Raw genomic sequence first — 18,963 nt, forward strand, 5'->3', positions numbered from 1 at the left:
TTTCAAGATTTGCAGGAATCATTCTAGCGCCTCGAATTCAGTGTTTGTTCTATCGGGAATATTATTTTTCATGTGAATATAAAAATATTAATATCTGATTTGAACATATCATAAAAACAATAGAAAATGTGTGCCATTCAAACAAAAAGCAGATCTTTTATCAGTTTTTTTTCGATCTTCTCAAATTTCTATTTGAATTTATTTTATCTCCTATACCGTGTGATATTTCTCACCTGACAAGTAAATTGAAATTTTTGAATACGGGCCTGCAATTTTTTCTATTTTTTTTTCTTGTGCTGACGGTGAATGCCTATAGGAACAAGCTTGTGAAATATAAGACAAAATTTAACCATATTAACGAAGATATAGGAGTTTATAGATTTAGCATTTTTTCATAAATCAACCAATATATCCGAAACGAATACCCTTACGGGACATTTAAAACCCAAATTCTCATTCAGTTTGAGGTCCTTAGCCGTTGTTCCTTACGTCACCAGTCATCCTGTATAACTGGAAATAAATCCATTGGTGTATCTATGTAAATAATTTATTAGTAGTACATTTCACGAGTGTAAATAAATTAGTTAAAGAAAGAATTTAGACGATTTTCATTATAGTACAGGGTGTCCCGAATTCGATGACCAGTGAGGGTATCTCAGAAACTAGATGAGCTAGAAGAAAACAGATTCCACGTTCAAGAGCTATTTTTCAGAAAAACAAAGAATGGTGAAAACTGTAGAATTCTTCGTTTTTAAAGTAATCAGAAAAAATTGGAAATTTGACGATTTCGAAAAGTTCTCATACCTAACGTTTTTTTCTTTGGAAGTTACAGATCTGGAATTTGAACCTTCTACAGACACTTTTTTGCGTAGAAACCACTGACAATTCCTCCCCTATATTTCAAATCATTGAGTTTTGTTTTTTTTGACGTAAACTATTATCAAATTTGTCATCTCCGAATTGGTAAAAAATCGCAGATTTCGAAAATATATAGTGTCTACTATTTCCTTCTGAACGTCGCTTATTATGTGTTTATTTAATTGACCAAATTGGCATGTACTTTCATCAAGTTCGCTTTGATTTAATCACAGCCCTCTTAACACTGTGTTTAAGAGGGCTGTGATTTAATCGATAACAATATGGAAAGCATAAAATTTGATGCATTAAAAGGATGGTATAAAATTCGAAGCACATATATTCCCAATAATTGCCGAATTGTGAAATTGGTACAACGTGAAATACTCAATTCCGACTCTATTTTGCGAAAATAAGTATTCGGTTCAACAGTAACTGTTACAGTTATATTCAGGGTCCTCTCCTTCTGATACACTTTTTCGCGCTGTTCACCGAAAGAACCAAAATTTCGTAAATTATTTTCCAACCGACCTAAAATAACATAAAGATGGCCTAATCCTAATACCCCGTAGCTACATTTTACTTAACCTCATCAATATCCGCTTAAAATATCGATTAACCTACTCTAAATTAAATATATTACATAAAATTTGAAAAATTTAATTGTATGAAAAACACTTAAAGAATTAGGCAATTTTTTCCATGTCCTATGAAACTACGTATTTTCAATATTCCGTATATTGCAGTTAGGCCATCGATAATTATTACCCATTTTTCAAAGTTATGAAATAATAAGGAGCTGAACTAATGCTGATTTGACTATTATTGAAAATATCTATGCATCGGATTATATACTCGCCTCTCTGTTTCATATTCAAAGCTTGCTTCATTTTTATCGAGGGGCTTGTTGAAAGTATGCCAATTTGATTAATTAACTCAACAGGTTATGTTTTCCATCCATTTTTGAAACCTACGATTTTTTTCCAATCCAAAGATGACGAATTCAATGATAGTTGACATTAAAAAACAGAACTTAGCTTTATATTTCAAAAGCTCCCTGTAGAAGGATCAAGTTTCAGATTTGTAACTTCAAAGACATAAAAGTTATGGGAACTTTTCCAAATCGTCAAAATCTCAATTTTTGCTGATAACTCAAAAACGAAGGATCGTAGGAGGCCACGGTTCCCAACATTTTTTGTTTCTCTGAAAACGGGCTCGGAAACGTAGAATCTGTTTTGATCTAGCGAAAAAATTCATTTCGAATTGAAGAGGGACCCATTTTCTCATTCAAATTTCAAGGATCTTTTGGTAAACGATCTGACAGTTATGTGAATCCTCCAATTTGAAATTATCCTATTCCATAGTTTTTGATATAAGAATCATTCTGTATATCTAAAATACATAAGTCTGAAATAAAATTAATATTTCTCCAACCAATAACTTGAAGTCATCTTTCAAGAGCTCCTGAACAAGACATTCTATATGGGTGGTATTTTTCTATTTTCAAAAAGCCTCCTTTTGTACTAGACACACCATAATTTTTGTCCAATAAAATCGTGGATATATGCGGATTTTCCTGTAGAGAATGCAAAGTCCAATTCCTGATCATCTGATTCTACTGCACGCGATGAAGGATCACTTCTGGGCAATTCTGTACCATGCTCCTCAAATTTGTGGAATATCTTACTTGCTCTAATATTAATACTTCGATTTGCTGCCTTTCTGAGAATACGATTTTTGTAAAATAAAATTGGAACTTGCAGTACAGGGCCCGTATTCTTGAGTTCCAACGGGGAGAAAGCGGATGTTTCATCTCACTTTATCGCAGATTGATTGTGTATTTCTTTCTCACTTTTCTTCCTGTTGTTTTACTCCCGGATATTCAAGAATTCTGAGGTTGATGAAATGAAATTTTATAAAGAATTACTTTGAATTTTAAGTTGAAAAAGTCTCAATTGAATTTTTTTGAGGAAGAAAAAACAAACATAATGTTTAGATGACATTTTCTCTGAGCTTTCCAACGGGGCCTCACATGATAGGTACATCTTTGTGCCTTTTTTAAACAACAGTTGGATAGGGTTGCGGCAGAAGTGTCGGAGAAAAAATATTCTATTTTATTGCCTAAAGATAACTACAGTCGGAACTTAATTAACATATTTCAGCGTCTTAATTTTAGGTAATTGGCGGAGAAACTGAATTTCATTTTTTTTAATTTTGTATTTCTTCAGATAACCACAAAATTAAAGAAAATATGGTAGAATTCCATTTTGCGTTAGTTTTCGAACGATTCCACACATGTGTTATATGGGGTTTCTGCTAAGGGGTTGAAGAAAACAGTCAATTTTATAGCCAGAAAATGAGGGTAATTAAGTCAGTTATTGACGGGTTTCGGCGTTTTCATTTTGATTTGTCGGATGAAAAAAATATAAATTATATTTCAGGCTCTTGTCCAACTCTGTATATCAAGAAATGCATACATTCGTGAACACGTTCATGAATTCTAAATTCAGGGCATCTACTAATCGTTTTTCAGAAAATATTCAGAATTAATCAGGAGTTTCAAACTTGAATGCTTCGTAAAGTTTTTTTTTTAGAGATTTAATTGTTCCTACCGCATTTTGAGATATTGGTTGAAGAAAAAATAATTGTCTTCCAGAACTCTATACAGTTTTTCATTCAAAAATCAAGAGGCTAAAAAACACATCGTTGAGTGCTGTCCAAAATCTTGATTGTTGTACTGAGGAAGCCACTCGGAGCTACCATGTGTAGCATGCTGTTGCGACAACTCAGCGATATTTAATTGAAATCGAACTAGAAAATGAATGAAAAACACAAATAGAGGTTCAGAAAACCTTGGTGTGTCTAGAATGCTCGAGATCCCAATTTGGAATTATTCTGCCTTCTGTCGCCCCAAAAAACATTAATAAGATGAAATATTTGGATTTTGGATACATCGGCGTTGGTCGGTACAATGTGAAGTTAGCTAAATCCAGTAAATTTGTCTTTCGATAATTTCAAATTACGAATATTGCTTGCTGAATAAAAGGACGCATAGTGAGCGAAAGTTGGCTAGGGAATAATGAATGGCAACAAGTAAATAACTATTGCAACAATTCGAGTTTCTCCTCGTATGATGACCGAGCCGTGCCGAAACGAATCTTGGACTTGCTGAATTCCCTTCGAACGCCGCTCATCAGAGAGCAGGTAAAGAAACAGGTTTCGAATGCAGGTGATGCTACCTACACGTTTTCATCGAGCATCCTAGGAAGGCTTTTCGTATCAGGTGCAATATTTTACTTACTCCATAGTATATAGCTCACGTGAGCAGAGCAGGACAAATTCTCTGTTATAACATGGAGTATTAAACTCAATGTCTAGTGTAGGGTAGAGTTCTGATGATCCACAAAGTATGCCACAAATAAAATTGGGTCCAAAACGAAGCCTTCTTGGACACCAATCGACCTAAAATCCGAAAAAGAATTGTCTACTCTGATCGATGAATACTTGCCAATAATGATGGAGCATAGCCATGCTGCCTTCAACGCTTCAACACCAAAGCTGCAAAGCTTACGGAGCAAACAATGGAAAGGAACAAAGTCGAAGAATCTGGAAAAATTTATAGTCGATTAAGTTGGTTCAGTAACGAAGGCATTGAGGAGACACGAAATGACTGAAAGTCTCGGTAGCAAACCATGCTCGCGCTCAGGAATGATGTCATTTTCAAGCAAGAACTGTAAATAGCAGTCTACCACTAATAGAGATAGTGAAGAGCACAGAGCACAAATAATAGTATGAAGAGAGTAATGAAGTGTGAAGAGAGTAATGGGAAGGTAATTCTTTCTTTTCTCCATCTTGTCCCAGATGATGTCAAATATTAGTCATTTTATCCAAGCAAAAATGAATACCTATCTTAGGCGGCGTACACATCGTGAGATGAAGAAATTGCTACGATGGAGCTGTATCATACACATCTTTTCAGATGGCGATATACGAGTAGTTAAAAAATATAATTTGAATGAATCGAACATAACTCTTCAAGAAGATTCTCGGCCAAATAACTTTTAACCCTTATTTTATGCCTCTTCCATTGACTCCTCTGTCCTAACTATTTTTAATATAAGTTTATTATTTAAAGTCTATGTAGAACAATTGTGACGATAACAACCCTCATATTGATAAAACAAGATAGGTTTTTTTCTTGATTTCGGAGGATAGATATATAATGCCATAGAAATACTGAAGAACCATATTTTTTGATTATTATATCCACAATAAGAATTATTTCAGACGCATAACGTCCGCTGACATGAATATGTATAAACAAGTTTTACGGTCTGAAATGAATGAATTTTTATCATCATACCGATTACTTCTGCATGTAACATTTTCATCATAACTGTTATTAGGAAACATGGAAGAAGATAATTGGCTCTGGCATATGTATGATACTGTGAAAGGATCCGACTGGCTTGGTGACCAAGATGCCATACATTATATGGCGAAAGAAGCACCTAACGCTGTTATCGAACTGGAAAACTACGGTTTGTATATTGTAGCGAATCTGTTTTTTTTTTTATTTCATAATTCAATATTTTAGGTATGCCATTTTCACGTACTAAGGATGGAAAAATTTATCAAAGAGCATTTGGTGGTCAATCCCTCAAGTTTGGTAAAGGAGGACAGGCACACAGGTGAGTTGAATGAATATATGTCAACATACAAACATAGGCAAAGTATTTTCAGTTTTACGAGGAGGGTATATGGTCAGTATATAGTTAGTAAGATAGACCTTTTTCGCACTCTGACCCCACGTCTGCCATAGAATCCCCAAATATTAGAGAGCTAGGACCAGGATTCTCAATTGTCTATTTGATAAGTCTCGTATGCGACACTACAAAATCGAAAAATAGCCTCGTTCTACAATTCAGTGATGTCGCATGCGAGAATGAGTCGAAAGACATTTAAGAATCGGGCCCCAGGGTAGACTTTAATGATAATCAGTGGTGCGCTATATTCAGGGGCAGTAACTAAGCAGGGGGGCTCAAATAAGAAAAGTTTATATGAAAGATCCACCAATTTTTTTCGCAACTATTCATATACACTGTATAAAAGGCGAGTCGGAAATGTCGAAAATATTTCTAGGGTTTTCTCAAATTTTAAAAATGGTGTAGGACATGAGAACGATAGGTCCTTTCGTCTGTTTCTCAGTGTAGTGTAATCTACACTGCACTTTAAATCAGCTGATTTGCGGTGTAATTGCGCAAACGAAAGAAAAAACACTGACGTTAGGTTGTCACGCTCATAGACTTATAATTCGAATTCGAAATATGGTTACGTTTCTGAGAAGATGTGTTACTTTTTCATCCTCTTGTAAAGTGATGAACTTATCGCAAATTTTAAATTTAATCGTACCTATTTTGAATTAGATTACTGTGACGTCCGTGCCATTAATATCAAATGTTGCATTTCACACCACAGAACACTAATATTACACCTCCTTTTGATTAGGTGTAGATAAACTGAACTGGTGTAAATCCAATCAGCAAACGAATACTAAAATCGAGTGTGCTACACTTTCTGTGCAAACGAAGGGACCTATTTATTTTTGGTGTTTTATTATCCTCAGAAATATTGATGGAGGTTTTTTTTTTGGTGAGGATTTTTCTTCCCTAACTTAATCCCCCTTGAGTATGAAGCTTAAATTTCTAATTTTTCAATAAGGAATGGGGATAGAATAACATATAATTCTAGGTATTTTCAATTGAGTATTGTGGGCATGCGTTTGATATTTCAATTAGTACTACATATACAAATATTCAAGAGATGTTGAATATTCAAATGAATATTCTATAATAATAATAACTGATTCTCTAAAAATGAAATATTAAGTATAGAAATATTCAAGGGGTTATTCGGTAAGCAAGAGGACTCAATCCATCTCAGTCAGCAGTCAATATTCCTAAGCGCCATTCTTCACATGTATCTTTTCGATTTGTTTGGTCACTGTTTCTTTCGTTTTTCGAATACTGACATCATTATAATAGAATATTATTAGAACAGAATAGAATATTATTAAACGTTTTAATTGTTTTGACTTTTTTTCTTTTTGTCTTTGTTTTGCCATTGTTTTTTTAGGTTATTGTATTTAATTCAGTTTTATAATTTTGTCATTTTATTTTTGACTTTGTTACTATTCCTCCAGGAGTTTTTTTCTCGATTTTCCAGCTTCACTTTCGTGATTTTTCTCCTGAAGATGAGCTGTTAATCGCTCGAAACATGTTGAGGATTTATTAAAAATCACCTAAGTTATTTTATCTGGAATAGTGTTTCATTTACCTTCACTATGAACTGCCCAGATATAAAGACTTTCACTACTAGATCATTAAGTTTATGCTCTAGGAACATTTCAAAGTTTACATGACACAATTATTTTTTAGGTGTTGTGCAGTAGCGGACAGAACAGGTCATAGTATGTTGCATACTTTATATGGTCAAAGCTTACGATATGACTGCAATTATTTTATTGAGTATTTTGCTTTGGATTTGATAATGGAAGATGGGATGTGCAAAGGAGTAATTGCTCTTAATTTGGATGATGGTACACTTCATAGATTCAATGCTAATAATACCGTAAGTGGTCTGAAATCGTTTTTGAATTCCACATTTTAATTACTTTTCAATCGGTTTTTTTTACGGGTCTGAAGTTAAATGTAATACATTTTTCATTGCAACAATATCGATATACAGGGTGTTCCAGATGTCGACGTTAAGCTGAAACCGGGTGCACAATTTTCACGCTTATGAGAATAATATTAAAAAAAAACCAATTCATGTATTGCAGAATATTTGAAGAAATCGAGAGAATCTACACCTTGTGACGGCCTTTTCTCTCCTGTTGTTACAAGTCATTTCTTTTTCATATATATGTTACGGCTATAGAAAGGTGTGAACATAAACTTAAGATTAGCTGGCTAAACTTAGGTTTAGGTCTGAGGATACGCTATTCTTAGTTTTTTTATCATTAGCCGGGTGAATTTAAGTGTAACCACAGCCGCAATTCTGATTGACTAATGGCCGTAGGCACCGTTGGATTGAACGAAGCTCAAGCTCTAAAACGACGTTTAAGCATAGACTCTCTATGGAAATAAAGGATGTTTGAGGAATTAATCTCGTTCAATGAAACGGTGCATATGGCCATTATCCAAGTATTGAATATTGGCGGCAAAGTTGCAGAAGAGATTCGAAAGATCACGTTATGAATAGAACGTTTCCATGGGAACATAATCTAACTTCAAACTCCAATAAAATCATTCGAAAAATATTCAATTCGAGTTTTATGTGCAATAGTGGCAATAAAATGGATTCAATTGAATATTATCGAGTAAAGAGACAGAGTAGTGCTCAGAGATATTTTCTATAGGCTACACTAAATGAAAATGCAGTGACTTTGAACATACTAGAAAATACGAGGACTGAAAATCTTAAAAGATTCGTATGAGCTTTCATTTCTCATTGAAAACAATTCCGCAATCAACAGCTAATGCGAATCATTCTCTGATTTTCCTTTGGAAATTGTACAAAGATGTTTGTCTGGGTTACTACAAGATAATTTGAAATGTGCACTACAGAATCCTTTCCAATTCATTTATTTTTTCAAATTAATACTTTTACCGTGAAAACAGATGGCTCTAATGCTTGTTTATCGAGTGAACTATCTATTCTCTGTTCATTTAATCTACGCTTCTAACAAAGACAGCTTTCAACAGTTTTTAACTACATATTTTGTTCATAGTTTTTTTTAATGGTACAATAAATAAATTTTGCGAAATACATTTTTTTTTCCCAAAATATACCCGTATTAAGGTTGGAAACAATTGCTAAAGATGCTCTAATGCAAATAAATATTTCATCGAAATTTAGCTCGTCCTCGAATATAAAGCTTAGCCGGATATATACAGGGTGTTGTCGAAGGTGAGGCTTTTTTTTTTGACAGAAGGTAGAAGTCATCAAATTGAGTAATTTCACCGAAAATTGTCTATTTAAAATATTCAAGATGGCCGAGCTACAACCCCTTAAAGTTCGACAAAATCTCATCAAATTTCAAGTACAAGACTGTGAAAGGTGACTCCGGCCTCGGAAGGACGATGAATTTGTTCAGTATCTGATTAGTAGCTTCAGGTCACTCGAAAAAATTCTTGTATTGTACAATTTAGGGTGAAAATGTAGAGAATTCAGACAATTTTGAAAGTGAACTGAAGAAATTCATCATAATTTGAGCTTGTCATTCCATTTTCGAGGTCAAATACAGGGTGCTAAATTCAAAAATGTAACTTTAGCCTGTATATTTGTTTTCGAACACCCTGTATCATGAAAATAATTTTAAATTGTGCTTTTGAACACCCTCAACGCATCACGAAAAGATATTTTCAGAATATTGTCATTTATATGAGAAAATATAAAGACAACCTTTATTTTGCAAAACATTCAAATATTAATTAGATAGTTCAATTTTGGGTATTTTTATGGTACATAATAGTCATAATGAGAAGACGTGGACGATATCATGTGTTCGAAAAAAATCAAATAAATGAAAAACTATACAGGGTATCACAAATTGCTTGATTTTGGCTGATATATGTCGATATATCACTTACATCTTCTAGGAAAAATCAGCATAAAAGTGAAATCGAATACTTCAATACATGAGTCGATAGAATTCTATGAAATCATAAACCACAAAATAAACATGTTACAGTCAATTCGAATAAAAATCGAGCAAAATTTTTATAATTAATTTTAATAATATAACTCATAAAAAGTTCTCGGATTGAGCACCATTTTTCTCTCAATATATTCTACATCTCTTTCTAACAGAATTCACCGTATAGAACAGAACAATGCGGGATATGTCTCCAATGGAGTTGAATAATTATTCAGCTCTATCAGCTCCTCCGGTTTAGAAGGAAATGTCACTTTTTGCTCAACCAAATATTTTAAATTAGAACTTCCTCCAGCTTTAACTTTGGGAGTTTGAAAAATAAAGCCCGCAATGAAAATAGCATTTAATAAGGATTCCAGAATGGTATGACACTCGGTAGATTATTTATTGAATAGTGAACATTGTTTATTATGCAAGGTCAAGAATGCCTTTAATCAGAGCCAGTGGTTCCTGATTAATTGAAGTAAGAAGGAAACGAAACTTTTCCACATCTGACAAGTCTGAATTATTATGTATAATACTATTGAATAAATCAAAGGAACTAGGCCAGTCTCGATAATCACCCGAAAATGTAGGAATGTTGAGCTTTGGAAAAACATCTGCAAATTACAAAAATTCACTACAGAAACTCGGGGTCAGTGACCGCTACTTTAAGAGCGTTATCTGCGATTTTCGGTCGTAATTCTCGCCCTAGTAAACAGGCATAACAAGTTTAGTGCGAAAATTTGAGTCTACATATTCGTTGTGTAATGCTGCCGTGCCAGTGAGACAACGGGTTGGTCGGAGTGTCGAAAATATCGCTGTCGTTGAAACGTCCGTAGCAAATGATCCAAATCAGTGAATTCCACGGCGTTCTCAAGAGTTGGGCATCGCCCAGAGCACTTACGGGGAATATTGCGTAAGGATCTTGATGTACACCCATACAAGATCAAGCTGACTCAAGAATTGAAGCCGATGGACCATTTGAAGCGACGTACGTTCTCCGATTGGGCTCTGAAAAAGATGCGCCGAGATGATCAATTTCATCTCAAAATCATCTTCAGTGACAGAGCTCATTTTTGGCTCAATGGGTTCGTCAATAAGCAATAACAATAACATTGAACGCGAAATAGCAGCCGTTTCGGTCGAAATGTGTGGCTCAGTCATCTAAAATTGGGTCGAACCCGAACGAAGTCGAGTTCCATTTATAAATGTTTTGATTTTACTGCGGTAATAAAGTTTTTGGAATATCTCAAATGGTTTGCATTTTATTCTGAAAAAAACTTGTAAAGTCCTTATTGGAAAACTCGATAGAAAAGTGAAGACTTGGAGCGAGTGAAGTGAAAAGATCGATTTTCTCGATATTTTTCAAAGGTACATAATTTTTTTATATATGACGTCCACCTTGCCGTCGACATCTGGTACATCCTCTATAATCTTAATGTTTCCATCTTCTCATTCGAAAGAACGTTAATTCTTATTCAATACTTGGAATTGAAGATCTCATTCAATTAAACGAAAATATTCGAAATCTTATTGTTACGTCCGAATCCCCTGCTCTCGGTGGTGACGGAAGACTCTAGAACCGGCGCGTATCGATATAAAAGATACGCACGGTGGATTGTGGATTCCAGGGCAGTTAGTGTGTCTAGATAGCGGAGAGAACAGTGAATTTCCAAAGAGTTACAATGTACAAAGTGGGGAAAGTAAATTAGTGTGTGTTTAAATGAATTAGAGTAACTCCTTGTACATCAATTGGTGTAGTAGATGAGTTGTTATTAAATTAGACGTTCCGCCTACCAATAATAAAGAGTGAAACATCTTCAAAATTTTGAATCATTCGGTCGATTAGTTCAAGAGTTATTGAACTGTGAAATTTCTCTCATTAGAGGCACGATCTATTCAGAGGTAAGGTGTTTCAAATCACATTTTCAGAAATATACTTGTGTGCTTGTCTGTCTTATTGAGCCCGTTCGCAAAAGCCGAGAATTCTCTAGAGAATTTACTAGTGAATTCATGCGCCGTGAATTCTCTGCAGTTACATACGTACTTTCGGTAGAATTCACTGTTCAGTTGCATACAAAATGATCTCTGCCATTTTCTTGCCAAAATTTTGTAGAGAATTCTCGGGTGTTATGAACGGGCTTTGAAAATAATAAATGCAAACAAAAAATTTAAAACTTCAATGAATCATCGAGTGTCACTGATAGCGAATTCCATTGGTGATATAAGGTTTCGATCTATTGGAATTATTGTAGTGACAGTGAGATCCAAAAATGCTGCACCAATTCTACCCATGGAATTCGCTATAAAACCCCAATATTCAGCCAATTCACGGTTTATTCGAACAATCAATGAATACTCAATAATACCTCTACCGAAAAATTTAGATTTTTATTTATTAACACACCTTACCTCTGAGATACTGATATATTTTCAATGAAACCTGCAACATAATTGTACTGATTTCATAACAAAGCATATAAAACTCACGTTGGGCTATTCTCCTGAATTTCAAAATATATGTCATTCAAATCCTTATAACTAAAAAAAATTTTTTTCTAATTTCAACATATTGCATTTTTTCTGTATTCTCTTAGGAAAATTCTGATTTCAGGAGTGCTCTCTCATGAACATTCGACGTCATTTTCACAATCCGGCAACGCACAAATTTTCTGATCACCATAGACTTAATAAATATCAAGTTTGGTGATAACATTTGACAGGAAAAACTAAGAATGGCACAAAATGTCATCGGATCTAAACATAGACATAGAGACATGGACTGAGCAATGCCAGCATGAAATTGGCTATTTTATAGAAAGAGAGGAATGTACGTCGCGCCATTACCTGTCTCTTTTGTGTTTACATAGAGGTGAGTGCGGACCAATCAAAATTCTAGAAAGACAACTGCATGCCCGATGTTAAGTTTCTCTCTTTCACGTTTTTGACCGTTTTTCAGGCATAGATAGAAAGGGACGGCACAGTCCATGTCATTATGTCTATGGATTTAAGAAGGTATAGACACAGATAACAGAAACAATTTTTTTTGATCTATGGATATCACATATTCGAATGTTTACAAAAGTGTAATAAACACTACACTTTGCATCAGCTGATTTTCAGTATAATTGCGCAAACGAATGAAAAACACACTGACGTTAGGTTGTCACGCTCATAGACTAATAATTTCGATTTAATATACAGGGTGGCCATTTGAAAACGAAACAGACGAGATTACAGACGAAATTAATTTTTTCGATAGAAATGCTCGGACAGGTCGATTTCTGTTTCGAGGGGGACAACTTAAGATGTAGGTTACGGACGCATAGCGCTTCAACCCTTGCTACTACAACCCTCACCCCCAATTTTTGAATAGGGAAGATGGGAAGTATTTGAAAATGAAGTGGTGTTTTTATGGCACTTGTAGTGTTTTTTTGTGAAAAATCGACATTTTGAGCTTCAAAACAACCATGACTGTGACTTCCTTCCTCCAATCCATTGACATAGAAATCTTTAACCAAGATGTCGAACAAACAAAGCGTATTGCGAAGGAGCTCAATCTTGCTGAAACTCAATCTAAATTATCTTCGATATAATTTGCAGTATTTCCAATAACATGCGGTAACACTTGATCGATAGAAATCTCCAAAAAGTCCAAATACGTACATATCTCTAATCAGATTACCAGGTAAGGAAATCAAATCATTAATGATGCCACAGAAATATTCCAGTCCCAATTCGTGAAACGATTTCCGACTTAATTATGAAGTGTTTTCTCAGTTGGCTTCAATAATGTTTTCATTTTGTTGATTATTGAATTCATATCTTTTTCAAAAAAATGAGAATCGATAATTTTTATTTATTACAAACAGATCATTAAGTTGGCTTACTGGTTCTTTGACATGTGAATTATTCTTAGTTTTGAATCGAGACTTGTATGTGTTCTAATTCATTGTTCGACATGGTTTATTCAATTGCAGAGCGGGTGGAAATAATTTCACTTTTTTTTGCAAACAATCAATGTGCGAATAGAACCGCAGAATTCTTCAATCAACGACATTTAGATAAACATGTTAATAGGAAGTATGTTTTGAAGCTCAAAATGTCGAGTTTTCACAAAAAAAAACACTACAAGTGCCATGAAAACACCACTTCATTTTCAAATACTTAGTTGAGAATATTTCGAGAACTAATGCATAAAATGAAAAAACAATTACTGTGCTGAAATCAGTATAAAAATACCTTTCAAATGAGGTATCACTCACCCCATCTTCCCTATTAAAAAATTGGGGGTAAGGGTTGTAGTAGCAAGGGTTGAAGTGCTATGCGTCCGTAACCTACATCTTAAGTTGTCCGCCTCGAAACAGAAATCGACCTGTCCAAGCATTTCTATCGAAAAAATTAATTTCGTCTGTAATCTCGTCTGTTTCGTTTTCAAATGGCCACCCTGTATGGTTACGTTTCTCAGAAGATTTGTTACTGTTTCATCCTCTTGTAAAGTGATGAACTTATAACAAATTTCAAATTCAATCGTATCCATTTTGAAATACAGTACTGTGACCTCTGTGACATTAACATCAAATTTTGCATTTCACACCACAGAACACAAGTATTACACCACATTTCGACTGGGTGTAGATAAACTACACCTCCTCTACACTGGTGTAAATCCAATCAGCAAACGAATACTAAAATCGAGTGTAAATTACACCGAGTCTAGAAAAGTGCTACACTTTCTATGCAAACGAAAGGACCTTGAGTTTCGAAAGGTGTATTTCTGAAATTTCAGAATTTTGAAGCCAATCTTTCAAGTGTTGGATAATAGAAAAGGGTTTCCATAAATAATCTTAAATTCGAATTTGGAGTTTTAGGAAACTTGCCCATTAGTCACTCATGCACGTGTTCAATACTAATAAGAATCCCATATGAATTTAAAAAAAAAGTTCTTTAACCGAATGAAATATGTTCATTTCCCATTTATACCAAATAAAGAATTCGACTGACATAAGGTAGGAAAGTCTAGGCAACGTTCGAGTTGAAATAAACTAATGGCGCGAATTTGCTCTAACGACAACTGTCAATATTTCGCCGCATTTCTTACTACTACTGGATTAGCATTCTAGAGTAAGTGCTCAGGGTGGGCCATCCATAACTTTCCACCCCGAATTTTGAGCTTTGGGATGGAATAACGAAAAAACGCTCGGACAGGTCAAATTTTGTTGAAAGGGAGACAAAGAAGGGTGCAACCAGCTCTAGCTGCAACCACTAACAGCTCTCATTTTTGAATAGGGAAAAGTGGTCGAGCAGCACCTTGTTGGAAAGGCAATTCAATTTCCTGCATGAGTGTATTTTTTTTCGCTTTATTATTATACAGAGTGACTCAGTGTTCCATCAATAACTCTCAAACGCCGAATTTGGATCTTTGAGTTGAAAAAAACGCTTAATTAAAGTCTGCAATAACTAAATGAATTCTCATTTTCAAACAGCTTCTCTATCTCAATATCAACGAAATCTGTTATCGCCCCTTTCTTTTTGCAATTTCTCGATCACTACGCGTATGCCAAACACATGTTGAAAATGCTGAAACCGAGACAATAACTGAAAACGTGAAAACAATATTCACAAAGTAAATCATGCGCTTTCGTTTAAATTGAAATAATTTCTGTTAGGGTAGCGGCTAGAGGGGTAGTGATATCGAATTCATTTTTGGCCCGTCCGAGCGTTTTTTCCATCTCAAAGATCCAAATTCGGCGTGTGAAAGTTATTGATGGAATACTGAGTCACTCTGTATAATAATAAAGCGATGAAAAAAAAATACACTCATGCAGGAAATTGAATTGCCTTTCCAACAAGGTGCTGCTCGACCCCAAGAGGGGTAGTGATATCAAACTCATTTGAACACCCTTATTTGTCCCCCTTTCAACAATATTTGACCTGCCTGAGCGTTTTTTCGATATTACATCCCAAAGCTCAAAATTCGGGGTGGAAAGTTATGGATGGCCCACCCTGTATATGTATTATGATTTCTATGATTGAATTTTAAAATTCAGTAGAGTTTATCTGAATAATCCAGAATGAGTTCAATGAGGTGAACTGATGGAAAATTAAACCCCATTGGATTATTTTTTGTGAGGTTATGTGTAGTCGCTTATCTACGTCGATTAACCAAAATCAACCTGGAAATCAACATATTAAGATTATAAAAACAAGTATCAGGAATTGAACAATATAATTTAAATATCCTTTACACTTCTAGCCGACGTTTGGGAAACAGTAATGTTCTTTTTTCGAGGCTAAAATATAGGAAGGTTAAGAACATGTGACATATAAAACAAGACATTTTAAAATTATATGGCACATGTTCTTAACCTTCCTATATTTTAGCCTTGAAATAAGAACAGTAATGTTTCCGAAACGTCGGCCAGAAGAGATTTGTAAAGAAGATTTCAATTATATTGTCCAATTGCTGATACTTGTTTTTATTTCTTCGCTAACGTTGGCCCTGCCTTTACTGCGGCGGAGTTTGGTTTTCGTTATTTCATGTACTATTATAAAGAAACTCCAAAACTCTCATTATTTGGAGATGAAATCTATTTTTCAGTTGAATAATGGAGAATTTCAAAAATCTTCAGGTATTAGCTTGCGGTGGTTATGGAAGAGCTTACTTCTCCTGCACTTCAGCACACACTTGTACAGGCGACGGAACGGCTATGGTTAGTCGTGCTGGACTTCCTTGTCAGGATCTTGAATTTGTGCAGTTTCACCCTACCGGTATCTATGGAGCTGGTTGTTTGATGACAGAAGGTTGTCGTGGCGAGGGAGGGTATTTAATAAATTCCGAAGGAGAAAGATTCATGGAAAGGTATGCCCCAGTGGCTAAGGACTTGGCCTCTAGAGATGTTGTTTCCAGAAGTATGACTATGGAAATCAGAGAAGGTGATTTTTTTCAATATTATATAATTTTTTCGATATTGAAATTATGCTCAACGTGATTAATGAATCAGTGCTACGCTACAGTACCGTACTTTGTCATGTATGTACCATGTCAGTGCTACGCTACTTTGGTGGGCGCTCCACCTTATATGAATATTATGAATTCATTCTTCGAACGTATATAACGTGGGGTAAGATCAATGTCACCAAACTCAACATTTGCGGCCATCTTCAAAAAAGAGACGTGTTTGGAATATGCCTAAAATTACATGACAACACCGTACAAAAAATTTCCGCGAGGCAAAAAATAATGCACTCATCTAATCATCTCTATTTTTCCTTGCCATCCAAAGTACCCGGACTATGAAAATAGGACAAAACTAGTAAGCCCAGCGATCTATTTTTTCGGTGGATCTATCTTTTACCACCAAATCAATAAAAAAAAGTCATAAGCGAAAAGAACGACCACGGTCAATACCGTATATATGATATCAATGCTGCAGTCTGTTCATTTTTTCCCTTATTTAGAATAGAATGCCGAAGCGAATAATAAGCTATATGTAAGGTGGGATGTAGTGACTTCTTACCAAGGATTATAAATAGGGTTTATAATCTATAATTTCATACTTTTTTTTTCTATTCAGAATATTTTACGGATTTCAACTCCAGGAGAAATATCAAAATAGACGGTCAGAGAAATTGATGGATAGAGTAAATAGAGGAATGAATAACATAATTTTTTTTCATACTGAAAGCCCTAGAGCCGAATGTTTAAAACGGCAGGCCAATAAAATGGATAGAGAAATGTATCAGATTTACTCAGAAACATTTCTATTTCTTTCTGATTGCCCTAGAGCTCTAACTATTCATCCATTTTACGATCGAGAGAATATGTTCTTTTTTTTTTGTTTTGAAAATTTGAAATGGCCAAGAAAATTTATTTCCCAATATCGATTCATTTTCATCGTTGAAAAATGAGGAATATCGCAGACTGAATAGTTCATTTTGATCCTCGGAGCTCTGGTATGAACAAAAAAATTATGTTAGGGACATTTTAGTCATCCCATTCTCCAGAAGGAATCCTTAAAACATTCTGAATAGAAAAAATCGGTTCATTTTATCGTTGTAGGTGGCGTTGTCAGAATGAAAAAAGTAGTAGTACTAGTTAGATTCGATAGAGAAATATTTCAGTGTGGATTGCAAAGTAATAACCACGAGATGAATTCTCAGGCAAGCCAAGAAAATGATAACTAATAGTACTCACCCAGTTTCGCGGTACTTCGAAAAATACCAATAATGACGAGCAAGATAAAGAGATCCGAAATTCCGGTAAATTTAAAAAAATTCTAAAAAGACTGGATCGATTCCGACCAGAATTATTAAACTTCGTCACGGTTCAGATGTCATTGGGAATGCTTATGTGCGGTCAATGTAGTAATTGTTAATTTGGTCTGCATAAATGGTTATTTATTACTTGATACTTGTTACTTGATGCTTCATAAATCCATCCTATCTTAGAACTATTTAATAATTAATGTATATTCAGAATTTAAAACAAATTGCATTCCAGGTCGAGGTTGTGGACCGGAGAAAGATCATGTATACCTACAATTGCACCATCTCCCTGCTGAACAGTTGCAGCAAAGATTACCAGGTATTTCAGAGACCGCTATGATATTTGCTGGTGTAGATGTTACCAGAGAGCCAATACCTGTAATACCGACGGTACACTATAACATGGGTGGAGTTCCCACTAATTACAAAGGACAGGTATACTGAGTGATTAGAATAAATGTCAGAAGAATCAAATGGATTTTTAAAGGTTCTAGACCACAGGAATGGTGCTGACGTCATAATTCCCGGACTGTATGCTGCTGGTGAAGTAGCCAGTAATTCAGTTCATGGTGCTAACCGATTGGGTGCGAATTCCCTATTGGATATCGTAGTGTTTGGAAGAGCTTGTGCTCTCACTATCGGAGAGACGAATAAACCTGGCGATAAAGTGCCTGAATTTTCATCAGTAAGTTTTTATTCAAAATAGATGTATTTATTCCATATAAACCGTGAAAGCCAAAAAAACAGAAAAGTCGAGGTTCTATGATTGAACACCTCACAATGGACTTCCGTCGAATCATTGCTTATCGAAACTCTCCTTATTTCTGATATATCTAAAAACTACATTTGCGTACATTTTCACAATATCTAAAGCGACGAAATCGATTATCCGGAAAATTGAACAACCTTGTTTTAAAAACTGATGTGGGCTGAGTTATATCGTTTTCACTACACCAGGTTTCATAATGTGAACGAAGTTCAATAAATTTTGAACAAATCAACACGCTGATTTCGAATTTTGCAATCTGGTCACCAATTCAACATTCTCGAAATTGAAGGAGTCAGTACCAGAGTAGACATCAAGATCAAATCATCCTCCACAGGGATTTTTTTCAGTTGGCTTTATTTGTTGAAGTACC

At 34.8% G+C, this 18,963-nt stretch overlaps 1 protein-coding gene across 1 annotated transcript in view; it reads left to right on the forward strand.

Annotated features, from left to right (window-relative positions):
• Nucleotides 1-18,963, forward strand: part of LOC123316664 (succinate dehydrogenase [ubiquinone] flavoprotein subunit, mitochondrial) — a 61,054-nt gene that overhangs the window by 17,638 nt on the left and 24,453 nt on the right. The window contains exons 3-8 of the mRNA XM_044902853.1: nt 5,262-5,396; nt 5,453-5,546; nt 7,293-7,485; nt 16,189-16,492; nt 18,060-18,259; nt 18,312-18,509. Of these exons, the coding sequence (XP_044758788.1) occupies nt 5,262-5,396; nt 5,453-5,546; nt 7,293-7,485; nt 16,189-16,492; nt 18,060-18,259; nt 18,312-18,509 (1,124 nt within the window). The remainder of the gene's footprint in view (nt 1-5,261; nt 5,397-5,452; nt 5,547-7,292; nt 7,486-16,188; nt 16,493-18,059; nt 18,260-18,311; nt 18,510-18,963) is intronic.

Source organism: Coccinella septempunctata, chromosome 7, assembly GCF_907165205.1.
Source record: "Coccinella septempunctata chromosome 7, icCocSept1.1, whole genome shotgun sequence".
NCBI lineage: Eukaryota > Metazoa > Arthropoda > Insecta > Coleoptera > Coccinellidae > Coccinella > Coccinella septempunctata.